Source organism: Rutilus rutilus (genome assembly GCF_951802725.1).
Source record: "Rutilus rutilus genome assembly, chromosome: 15".
In the NCBI taxonomy this organism is placed as follows: Eukaryota; Metazoa; Chordata; class Actinopteri; order Cypriniformes; family Leuciscidae; genus Rutilus; species Rutilus rutilus.
In genome coordinates, this window is record NC_140220.1 from 26942407 (window position 1) to 26954806 (window position 12400).

The following is a 12400-nucleotide window of genomic DNA, read 5'->3' on the forward strand; positions in this document are numbered from 1 at the left end:
TGTGATCTATAAAAAACAAACTTGACGGGAGAATGTGCGCACCTTTAAGCAAACTTTGAGCCGTGCGTACGCACATTCTGGAGACAAAGGGAATTGGCGACACCGATGGTGAGCTGGAGTTAAATGTCTTTTTGGTCACTTTTAGACAGAAAATCTAAAGAAAATTAAACATATACAGAAAGATAATACATATATAATTTCACTCACCAAGCCTGCCACTTGAAGCAAATATCCATCCCTTCTTAAATGTCCGCGCCAGCGAGCGCACTGGGCCGTTTAGTGAAACTGACGCAAATAACAGTTTAAATAAATAAAATAATGATTTAAACTATGTTTTACTTCTGATATAAACATTTAGATTAAATATGCCTTTAATATTTCAGGTTAAACACTTAAACATGAAATCATTACTTAGAAGTTACAACATTTTTTATATTCAAATTCAATCAATAGAAATATTTGCTGTGGATGCGATGTTTTTGAACACTTTTCCTGTGGCGTGCTGTGTTTAAATGCTTTAACCACAGAGATAATTGCTTATCATGATAATACCAGATTGTCTGAGAAAATAGTTTCGTGCAAATAATGCCCAAGGCCTATCTGTTTCCATTAAAAATATCAATTAAAAATACAATTCGGCCAGTGGAAAAGATTGAGAAAAACTTTCTCTGAAATGTATTTTACACTATTTGATTTATGTATTCAAAAACAAGGCAAGGATAGGCAACTACATGATTTTTATTAATGTAATGTGTCTTGTACCGTTAAACGTTATCACGTGGATGAATAATCATATGCAAATGATATGCAGATGAGGGTATGCATAGTAAAACAAGGCGTTGTAAGCTCCATATATGGTTATTTCGGGTGGAGACGCATGTGCGCACAATCTTCCGCTGACTGGGATTTATAAAGTGAATTCTGCGCAGGTTCTGGCGTACGCACGGTTTTATAAATCCGAATATTTTTTTGCGTACGCCATTTTTGGCTTTCGGGCGCACGTACACTTTTAGTAAGGTTCCTACGCACAGTTTTATAAATGAGACCCCTGATCTGTTGATTGTTGGGCTTACAGGTCATGATTTCAGAGGCATATCATGCTGAGATTCTTGGTTTGTTGCTTACTGGTACATTTTATACGTAAGTGCCAGTTCTAAAGACGAGGAGCCCTTCAAATGCATGCATCTTAATATAGTGGACACTACAAGTCATGTATGATAATGTATAATATTTCTCAAAAAAATAAGTTTTTGATCATTCTGGGAGGAGTCACAGCATTAAACAAGAACAATGAAGTCAAATCACAATCAAATAGAATCAGATCAGTATCTGAAATCAGAAATCACATGAAATAGTGTGATCTTTTACTAGTATGAATATTTTAGCTTTACTGTTATCTATAAGCTAGTGTGCTCCAAGACAATGAAAACATTTGCACAAGATATAAGCATTCAAAACTTAGTCTTTCACTTCCACCAATGTCAATCAATGATTTTGATGACATCACTCTGCACTTCAGCTTCTCATCAGATTTTCTGTCCAATCAAATGCTCTCTTGAATCCAAAGCGTCCCGCCCTATAAATAGATGATGAAGCTGCGGCTGAAATTGGTCACTTGTTCACACATTTACTATTTTCTATATGGTGAATGACACATAGTGCACTATATAGGGGATAGGGAATGATTCAGAGAGTGTAAAAATGATTAAGAAATTAATAAAGAGATTAAGAAACCACTGTCCTAGACATAAGCATTAATAAAGTGGTTTGTTAATAATTACAAGGTTGCAGAACTATGAAGACATTGGTGTCTGCTTGGTGAACGAGGGGGGAAAAAAATCACATTTTGATTTAAAAACCATATAGAGACATGAGTCTTGTAGTATTTAAGAGATAAAGACAGTTATCAATATCACTGATTTCAGTCATAATAGTATAAAGACTCTCTTTCACCAGGCCGTGATTAAGGCCGTCAGACTTCTGATAAAGTGGGATTAGCTTGTCTTGTAGTGATGCTAATCTCTGTGTTAAAGAGGGCATTAGTCACCATGGAGGCACGTGCCTCAGGTATGTGTGCCAATCAGGTGAGCAGTAACAGATGGTCAGGGTGAATCTCTTGCAGAGATAAGGAGATCCTGTCTGAAGCCCATTGATGTAAAGAGATGATCAGTGAAAGTCGAAACTCCTCCAGTGACAATTACAGAGCCGTCCGATGCCTAATTAATCACTGTGACCAGGATTAATTTAAAAGCGTAATTGACTTCTTATTTTTAGCTATGTATTTGGACAAAGATGTTTAGATCTTTATCACACTTTTGAACATTTTTAAGATATAATCCATTTGTTTTGTATTCTCCTTCCCTTCCTTAACTGATGTGCAGACATGCTCCTGGACCTGAGTGATCTTTTACAGGTTTGCTCCCTTTCATTTCAATTTCTTTCATATATTTTCCACAATACTCTGAATAACATAATGCAATATCAGCAGCTTTGCTAAGTTGCATGATGACACCATTAAATAATATTTTATACCCTCCATATGACCATATGAAAGAAATGCTGTATGATATATTATGTCATAACAGGCAAGCAGACACAATGTCAGAAATGATGATGTCCAGCTTCCGTTCACCTCAAATACTTGCATAGTTTCTGTCCATTTAAAAGGCTGTTTTTTTTTCTTCTTTTTTTCACTTTTTTGTTTGACATTTCAATAGATATAAATGCAGATGCCAAAATGTTGTATTTCAGAAATCTGATTGGATATTTCAGGAAAGAAGCTGTTATACTCACACCTGTGACTGCACATAAGAAGAATTCTATATTATTGTTTTTGGTACCAACATACCCAACTATTACTTGGCACAATAATTGCATCTTTTATCTTATTGATGTTGACCACTTGATGAAGACAAGCAAGTGATTTTACAATATCACTGTCCAGTGATTTTACAGTAAGAGCATAATGCTACTTTTTTAATGCCTTATTGCTTTTTTTAAACAACATGTTGTTTTTGAAACAATATACAGTACTGTCTTTATGACAATATATATCGTTTATGTTTTATTAGCAGTTATTTCAGGGCCAGATATTTTGGTGCTTAAGCACTGCTGTGATGTTATTTTTACACCCTCAGCTGTCCACTGAACTGTATCTGCTATTGAACAGACACTAGATGGTTGGGGTGGAGGCTCAAATATGTCATGAATCTTTAGCAAGTGCAGCCACACCCAAATCTAACAAGACCCCCAATATATCCTGCCTGGATGCCAGGCAAACTAGGGACCTGGTGCTGAGGTCATAACCCCCTCATCATTACAATGGGGTCTCTGAAGTGCTGGTAAAAATGCATATATTAACATGTTACAGTGTTTATATATATGAAGAGTTCAGATGCAAAAGCCTCTAAGTGCCATCTGAGATTTTCTTACAGAATGATAATTCTTATCAAGCTCATATAATTAAGTTCAGTAATTTCACTTAAATGACCATTAATAGGTCATTTTCATAGCCATTTAAGTGAAATTACTGAATTTAAATATACAAGCTTGATAAAAATGATCATTCTAGAAGAAAATTTCAGATGGCACTTAGAGGCTTTTGCATCTGAACTCTTCATATATACTCTACCGCAGAGGTCTTCAACCCTGCTCCTGTCCTGGAGAGTTTAGCTCCAACCCTAATCCAACACACCTGAACCAGCTAATCAAGCTCTCAAGAATCACTTGAAACAGAGATGTGCTGCGCCCCAATTCGCCTACTTATACTATGCCCTAAAAGTATGTATAGTTTTTGTGAAGAAAAAGTACATACTTTTGACTATACAGCTTTGGGACATACTAGTTCGTCATAATTGCGTCTTTAACGGACCGCTATGTCGCTTAGTTGCGTGCATCACCGTTTAAACTGCCCTGCCAATCATTTTGTCACAGTTTATATCCTCCACATTCAATTTCATTTAATTTCCTACCCTTTCGGAGAGAAATCTAGCAGCACGTTGATCTGCACTTCAGGTCGTGGGTCTTTCATGCGGAGACTCTCCTCATGTGTTTGCATAATGATGCATTTAAAGGTTATTGAATTATTGACTTCATTGAATTTTGTTCATAGTTGTGCGACAGTCAATCACTGTTTGCGGATACCATAGAAATGAATTGAATGAGAAGTGCCGTAAACTGAAGCATACCTGTCTCACAATTCAATCCAAAACGAGCAAACATGTTGAAGGTTAGCCAATGGGCTGTCGATTCATTTAAAGATAAGCTCACAAAAAGTGGTTTATTCAGCGAAGTGAAGCCTCTCCCACCATTGACATCCATTCAAAAAAAGGTCTCGTCTCCTTATCTGTATACTGCAGCGTAAGCAGACATTACGCTTTTTTTGGCTAAGGTTGCAGGCTTGTTTTCACATGGCTGTGCTTGAAAATCGTATTGGTGTGAATTCAGTTGTGCTGAAGCAGGTTGGGATGAACTTTGCAGGACAGTGGCTCACCAGGGGCAGGGTTGAAGACCTCTGCTATACCGATCAAAAGTTTGGGAGCTCAGTAAGATTTTTTTTTTTTAGAAGTACATTTATTCAGCAAGGATGCTGAAAATGATCTAAAGTGACAGTAAATAGATTTTTATATTACTAATGGTTCCTATTTCAAATAAATGCTGTTCTTTCTAACTTTCTATTCATCAAAGAATCCTGAAAAATCTTTTTCATCATTTCCACTAAAATATCTATAAAGTGCTGGGTTATAATCTGGTTTTATGATCATATAGTGGATTTGAAAAAATAAAGAATGTTCTTCTCTGATCAATTTTAGACTAATGAGAAGTAATTATGTAACATTTAATTCCCTACAGTATGTCAAGAATCAGTGATTGGTAACATGTAAAGTTGAACTCATTGAATACTTCACAGTTTTCAGCTATATTTCTTATTGTTGTAGGTTAATGTTTACATTCTGGGAAAGACCTTCCTCCTGTTGGCTAGAGAACTCTGCATCAACGCTCCAGCCGTCGGTAAGTCTCCCTGTAATGACCTGACGTATCTAATGTAATTCAGCTGACCGGAACAGTGCTTTTGAATGAACCTCATTAATAAAGCAGGCAGCATCTCTCAAAACAATTCATTTGCTAAATTGGTTATCAATAATACACCATGGCTGGATCAATACAAGTACTCTCAATCTGTTCATCTGATCTGGTCAATGGATTCCTAGTTGCATCAAAAGGGAGAAGATTTGCTGTTGTTGTACTTTCATCCAGGCATGTTGAGCTCCATTTTCTGCAATATTCTGTAATTCAGACCCAGGTTGAAAATGTTTTACCCGTCTGGAAATTATATTCATAGTGGGTTGCAGTCTAGCCAGATGTAACTAGGGGGCACTGCGTCATCAAAAAATCCATTATGGTCCATCATACTCGTTGCAAACCTTTTTCCACCTTCTGTGCACACTATGAGAACAAAACATGTCTGCAGTTTTTAAAACAGACTCATCAGATTATAGGAGGCAGAGACAAAATGATTCAAGTATACACCAGCGAGCATCCCAATGTTAAAGTATTGGGCATAATTCCAGAATGCAGTCTGATTAACAGCTCTCCATGTGTCATAATTCCATATTCATCTGTTTTTGTAGGTTTTTTTTTTTGTTGTTGCTGTTTTACCAAGCTGCATCTGCTCCATTTTTACTAAAGCCTTAATTAGAATGCAAACGGTGGAGCAGCAGATTCTATGGGCTCAATTCAAACAGACTCCCTATTCAGTTCCTCGTGCAGTCCACTGGGGATAATAGGTTCTTTATGTGGCCTTTCAAGATGAATATTTCATCCACACTTAACAATCACTGTCTCATTAACACAAGCCCAATGCATTTGTGGAGTGTGGCTTCATTTTTCGGATTTCAGTTATTATATAATGCACACCATTAGATAGAAAATACTTTTTATTTTAAAGTGTATATACTTACACTTTAAGGACAGTTAAAATATAGATTGAGTTCAACCTCCCTCGCTTCTGAAGCCAGGACTGTGCAGAATAGAATCTGTAGATCATTCATTGATGCATTTCATGAGTGCATGTATAAGAAGTAAAAACAACTTTGAACTTGAGTCACAAAAACATTTATAATCTGCAGTTCAGGAAGCTGATCACTAATACAAGACATTTTATTTGTCAATCAGCATCAAGCTGAAAACAAATAATTTATGTACAAAACATGACACACTAGTGGCTTCTGTCCACTATCAGAGCAGTACAACTATATTATATATATATAGATCTGCTTGCTGCAGCTTCAATAATTAAATCAAATATATATATTTTTTGCAATAAATAAAGCTGAAGAACATTCCTTCCATCTGAGCCCGTTGTGGTACTGAAGAGCCGTTACCATTGAGTTCACCACTGCTACATAATGAAGGCAAGAGCCTCACGAGACCCTGTATTCAATCCATCCTAATTCCAGTGAGCGGAATGCACTGCAATGGGACGTCCTGACAATATTTCAGGCATAGAAAACCAGTTCTGGGATCTGACCCCCCTGCACACCAGTTCCGTTGGTACTGTCCGAGGAACACTGGAACTGGAAGGTCACCTTTCCAAATTGCACTTCCGTCATACCCTCCTGTCCAAAGTAGCTAAGTTCATTCCCATCTAATACGGCACTGACTGTGTAGAAGGTGTCCTGCTCCACTTGGACCGGGTGTTCAAACCATACAGAGAAGGTGCCGCTGGACCCGTCTGAAACAAATTTCGTTAGGTTCTGGGCCAGGGTCACTCCTTGGCGCTTGAGTTCGATCTTGACGCTGTACTCTGCCTTTCCACCACTGGAACCATACAAGCCAAGACCTGCGATGAAGATCCTCTTGTCCACCGCGAACTGAATGCTATCGCAGCGTCCGCGGTAGCGCCACTGGTTACTACGGTAAGCAGAGGACTGGAAACGATGGCAGCGCTGTGGTGTCAGACCCTTTCTTTTTTGCAGTGGGAATTCCAGCTTGGGCTGATTAGCTGCTGTGTACCACAGAAAGACATCATGAGTCTCTTCCAGCGTTAAAATGTCTGACTGCGCAGCTCCGTTGGCAAACTCCTCCAGGGTCATGGTTGGGATGCGAACCAAGTAGAGAGCCTTACCCAGCACTGCCCTTTTATTACGAGCGGTCGGTCCAAGTCCCTGCCTTTTGCATTCAGCCACAGACCATTCGAGAGCCGCCTGGAAGACCACCGCCTCCCGGGTGTTGAGGGTCTCTCGCTTTAGTATGATCTCCAGCGTTTGAAGATCAATCTCACAGAAACCCTCAGAGCGAAGCGCCAGCTCAGCCTGAGCATCAATGACCTCCCAACACCGCTGGGTCAGCTCAGGCTCCTCAAACAGTCGACTCTGGGACAACAACACACAGGCATTTTTGGCCTCTAGGCTCGTCTCCAGAAAGGTGACACAGGCCTTAGCCAGTGCAGGCACTATATACTTTTTGGCAGCGTACAGAGTGGCCAGCACTGTGTCCGCTTCAAGTTCAATCTCATCGCTGTACATGTACCTGAAAGTGAACCAAAAAAAAAGGGCTAAGAAATCATATATTTCCAATAGCTTTGCAAGCATTAGGCTTTGTAGTGATTGAGTTATATGCAGTCAGTAACAAATAATAGATGATTTAGAAGAAAAAAAAAAAGTAGTAAAAATCTAGGTTACAATGCATCTTGAAAGTGTACTCTTTGTATTCATATTGATTTGAAAAACACATTTAAGAAAATTCCCAATGTGATGACTCAAAGTAACCAAGTAAAAAGCAATATTTACCTTCAACACATATATTTGTTGTTATTGTCAAAATGTTTTTAAATATATTTTTCAATGTACATAAAAACATCATGAATTCATAAATATGACATTTGGGTATGAGTTGCACCAAATGACATTTCATATCCTGAACTAACTTTTTCAGAAAAAGTCAACTTGTCTGAAATTTTAAGAGATTATTGACATTGACACAGTCATGAGGGTCATAAGATTTCTTGTAAGATTTTTTTTTTTAGAAAAAAAGGGTAAGTCAAGTCATTGTATATATGAATTTGTGAATAAATTAATCGATCAAGAAAAAGAAAAGCTTCACATCATTCACCCATATGCATTAGAATTAAGTGCAAGACGTACTTCAAAAGGATTAAAAAAGCAGCAGGCTCCACGTCAGGAATATGAATCTCAGATTCTCCTTCCGCTAGATCTCCGTAAAACATGGCACCAAAAACAGAACTCCCCACTGCCAGCACATACTGAAAAAACAAATGCCACACAAAAGCGGTTAAGCATACGGTTGATGAAAGAGCCACTCGAGATGCATTTTGACACGGGAGGATGCGCTCACCTTGTGTGCTGGAACTTTTTGGGATGCGCCAGGAGGACCAACAACAAAATGAACATCTGCCATGAGTTCGTTATTGAACATCAAAGCATTCCTGAAGGGAACAAAATGCAATAGAATATCATGTTTTTGGACCGATAACAGCCTAAATGATTTGAAAAGCAAGCCGAACGCGCCCTTACCTCTCTCGCAATGTCGGATGGGTGGACTGCCAGCTGGCAGTCTCGACGTTATTATTGTTGATGTTCTGCTGAGTGGCAGTCGTAGTCGGCGTGGTCACCGTTTGAGTGACTTGGACGATGGTCTTTTTGCCGGCAGCTGTTACTGCTGTGCTGTTACTGTTGGGAAGGTTGGTGTTTATGCTGGCAGGATATAGTTCTGCAGCCATCTTCTTCCTCAAGGACAAAGTCACGATTTCATAGCATACTGGCAGCTTGCTGAGCTGTTTCCCACTCTTTCTTGTCCTTTTTAAGGTTTCTGGAAGCAAAAGAAAAAACGTCAAAAACTTCATGATCCTGCCATATAGGCAATCTGGCGTTGTTGGCATCAGCAAGTCTATCCACCAGTCTGCAGAGTATCTATAAGACAGGTGTATCGGGGGGAAACAGCTCCCTTTGATTTAATTAGACACTAAAAGCCTTGGTCACTCAATTCACGCGCTTCCAAAGCATATTTCCCTCTCTGGCACATTTACAAGCCCGTCCAGCGGAAATATTCCAGCTCGAAGACTTTTTCCTCTTTCTCATCGCATCCTCACGATTTCTTGATCTCGCGCCAATACAGTGAAAGTAAGACGTTGCAAGTAAATCAAAGTTGTTCGGTTAAATATGTCAGAGGTCTGAGTCGACCACTGAAAGTGCTACGGGATCCTTGTCTGTCTACATATCTGTGTGTATCCCCTCTCTCAGCGTCTTTACTCTGTATTGTAAAGCCCGTTTTGTGTAGCGGGAGAGGACGCCCAGCTTTCTGTTGACAAATCAAACTACGAGTGAATCGGACGTCAGTATCCCAGAGGCGCCTCCCACACACACAGCCAAACCGCGAGCCCTCTCTCGCTCTCTCTCTGCTCACAAGAGCACGAATTAACCCCTTGCGCATTGTTTACTACGGTTGGGAACCGAGAACCGTTCCGTTAAAAAACAAAAAATTACATTTACAAATTACAAGAATACATTACTAAAATACTCTGACAGCGTTTCGTAGTCCTGCACTACTTGTCAGCGCAACAGCAAGCAGTTTTGTCGAATCGATTCCCGAACGAACGATTCTTATGAGTCGCCTGTTATTAGTGAATCAAAAACGTACGCGACCAAAGAATGATTCTTGTGAGTCGGCTCTAGTGCATCAAAAACATATCAGCCGTAGAGTTACTGAATTAGATTGACTCGCAGTCGCTAGTTATCATGTAATAAGCACGAACTGATAATGTGTTGTAAGGCATGTGAGACTTATATGTATTTACTGACTAGTTGCATGACAACTTGTAGGTACGACACATTATGCTGGACACATTCTGAACTAAATATGTTACAACATTTTATTTTATTATTTGAAATGCATTTATGTCGGATTTAATTTGTGCTGCATCTAAAAATCCTTTGAAATATCACCGAAATGTCTGTGCATGCACACCTTTTGGAATTAATGCATTGCATTTATTTATGTTATGTTGAATCTGACTGAAAATGTCATATAACAATAAATGCAATTGAGTCATAACAAGTGGGCTACTACTAAAATAATACTAACTTAACGGGCCGTTAAGCAACCAGAATCGTTAACGGGAATCGTTTAATTCGCGATTCCCATCTCTACTGTTGACATATGTTCACGTCACCACTTCCACAAACACGGGCATACAAAATTCAAGATGTATCATATCTTACACTAGTTTGATCCATGTCATCATTACCAGGGGCCAAACAGATTTAATCTGCGTTATATGAAATCCCGCGCGAAGCTTTTAAGGCATTTTTTTATTCCATTAAGTAACTTTTTCCACCAACTCGCAAAACAGAACTCGACATTGTAACGCTTTCCCACAATCATCGCCGAGCTTCAGTCGCAGTGTTTCAACTTCATAGGATCCGTACAATTTGCTGATGCAGCCTTAAATGTCTCATAAGGGGATAAACATCTGCAACGAAGCGCTCAACCTACTATGCAAATCTTTGATGTCCTCGGTAGAAATATCGCTCGTGCTCACCATTAACATGCACGATCAATGATTCGAGCGCGAGCGTTCTTTACGAACCGGGTTTAAAGAGATCAAGTAGCATCAGAACAGAGCTACCGTCCGCATAGACTTGTCCACCAAAACGGACTCTGTAGTCGAAGTAATATGAATCAGTATTCGCGATTCAATAAAGCAATAACCGCAGAGGAACTTAAATAGTAGATCATTAGTCGTTATTTACCTTATTGTGCCGACCGAAGCATAGCTGCCAGGAAAATACATTCAGGTTTGATGTTTGAAGGCTCGCTGGCAGCCAGGAGCCATGTTAAATCTACAGTGTGCAATGAGAGAGAGGGGGTTGGGCTTGCACAGTTTTCCCGGATCTCCAACAGAGGGCTCCGGCGCTGGAAACTGGATCCTTCGCCTACGATAAGCGGCTTATCTATCTCACACAATTTAGACAATGATATTTTTTGCCAGCCAGAGTCTGTGAAACATGCACACAGTGAGTGAAATGTTCTGAATGTAAAGCACTTATACAGTGAGTCACTTTGGGTAAGAGAATCTGGTTAACGTCTTAAAGGTGCACTGATGTTTTGATAATTAAAAAGTTTTATAGCTGCATGAATTTAGTAACACCTTTTGAGAAATTAAAATGCTGTAAACGCGCATGAGATGCAGACTCCAGTCATATCAGGCTTTTAGAAAAAGCTGTGTTTATTCTACATGAAGCAGTCGCCCACTCATGGATGGTGCCATGTTGGCATTTTATTACCAGCCAATAATGTAGTTCAGTTCAGTTCAGTTCTGACTACTGCTACTACTAATACTTTATAAAGTGCTTTTAAGTGTTCAAGGTGCTTTCACAATATAACGCATCACTATTTCCGGGTCCAAATGCTCTTTCCAATGCCAAAAGCATACAACAAATGTTGCTAATATACACTCAGCTAATATGTTGCTAATATATACTACTGTAATAAAACCGAAAAATCATACTAACCTAACCAAAATCTCACATGGCCCGACAATGATTTATGAAACATTAAAATATTGATGTCCTGGACATAGTGAGCCTGGAGACTGTTGTGTACACCATGACTTTTTAATAATTGGTGATATGAATAAATAGTGCTCATAAACAGCTGTTAAGATTCTCAATTTGAGATTCTCAATTGAAACGATTAGAGGTTTGAACCCGGAAACTGTTTTCCTTACATCACAACGTAACAAGCGGATACAAACAAACAGCTTTGGTGTGAATTGGCAGCAGTTCGTAAACAAAATCCATGCATCCCGACCAACAGGGGTCAGTATGAAGTTCAAAAGCACTGCCAATATTGGAATGAATAAAAACAACTAAATTCTAACACAAAACCATACAAGGGGTGCATTCTACTTTGCTTTCAGACCAACACTTGCGAACTTTTCTTACAACTTCTCTTCGGGCTATCTTTACCGCCATTTTGAAGTACGTTCCACTTCGTCAAGTGGACGAGGGAAGTTTATATAAACAGACCCTTGATCCCTCAATTTGACTGAGGGAGTGACTTTACTCATACAGTATGTACACTTCAGGCAGCTTCGTATACCACAATGCAACACAACTAATAGTGGGAACTCATGCAATGTTAGCAATGACATACATCTGAGTCCACATGACGGAGAGAAGTTATCGAGGGAAGGGCATAAAATTATGCACTTTTAACTATAAACAGAAACTAAAATATAGTATTAAATACTTGTACACCCCCTGAATTCTTAAAGCTGTTACAATAGGTGTTACATTTATTTTTATTTTTTTAGCTGTTTTGTTCTCTCAGTTATGAATTTCTATAGTTCTATGTGGATTTTTTCGCACATTACCAATTT

At 39.0% G+C, this 12400-nt stretch overlaps 2 protein-coding genes across 4 annotated transcripts in view; one reads left to right on the plus strand and one right to left on the minus strand.

Moving 5' to 3' along the window:
- brf1b (BRF1 general transcription factor IIIB subunit b) overlaps positions 1-12400 on the plus strand; it is a 61506-nt gene that overhangs the window by 12870 nt on the left and 36236 nt on the right. For both annotated transcript variants that reach the window (XM_084431689.1, XM_084431688.1), the window contains 2 exons: positions 2382-2413; positions 4938-5010. In XM_084431689.1, the coding sequence (XP_084287815.1) occupies positions 2382-2413; positions 4938-5010 (105 nt within the window). The remainder of the gene's footprint in view (positions 1-2381; positions 2414-4937; positions 5011-12400) is intronic.
- On the minus strand, positions 6099-10993 carry btbd6b (BTB (POZ) domain containing 6b). Of its 2 annotated transcripts, XM_084431691.1 has the most exons (5): positions 10770-10993; positions 8535-8829; positions 8356-8446; positions 8145-8263; positions 6099-7530 (listed from the first exon to the last, which is right to left on the minus strand). In XM_084431691.1, the coding sequence occupies exons 2-5, from the start codon at positions 8738-8740 to the stop codon at positions 6498-6500; spliced, it is 1449 nt and encodes a 482-aa protein (XP_084287817.1). In that variant the 5' UTR covers positions 8741-8829; positions 10770-10993; the 3' UTR covers positions 6099-6497. The 2 variants fall into 2 exon arrangements, with proteins under 2 accessions (XP_084287817.1, XP_084287816.1); XM_084431690.1 differs by lacking the exon at positions 10770-10993 and having other exon boundaries at positions 8535-9480.

Bases quoted from the DNA above. Each gene is read 5' to 3' on its own strand.
- btbd6b (XM_084431690.1), bottom strand. From the start codon at position 8,899: ATGCCAACAACGCCAGATTGCCTATATGGCAGGATCATGAAGTTTTTG. The intron at 8,264-8,355 runs GTGAGCGCATCC...TTGTTTTTTCAG, and splicing joins AAAAAGTTCCAGCACACAAG to TATGTGCTGGCAGTGGGGAG. The intron at 7,531-8,144 runs GTACGTCTTGCA...GTTCACTTTCAG, and splicing joins GCTTTTTTAATCCTTTTGAA to GTACATGTACAGCGATGAGA.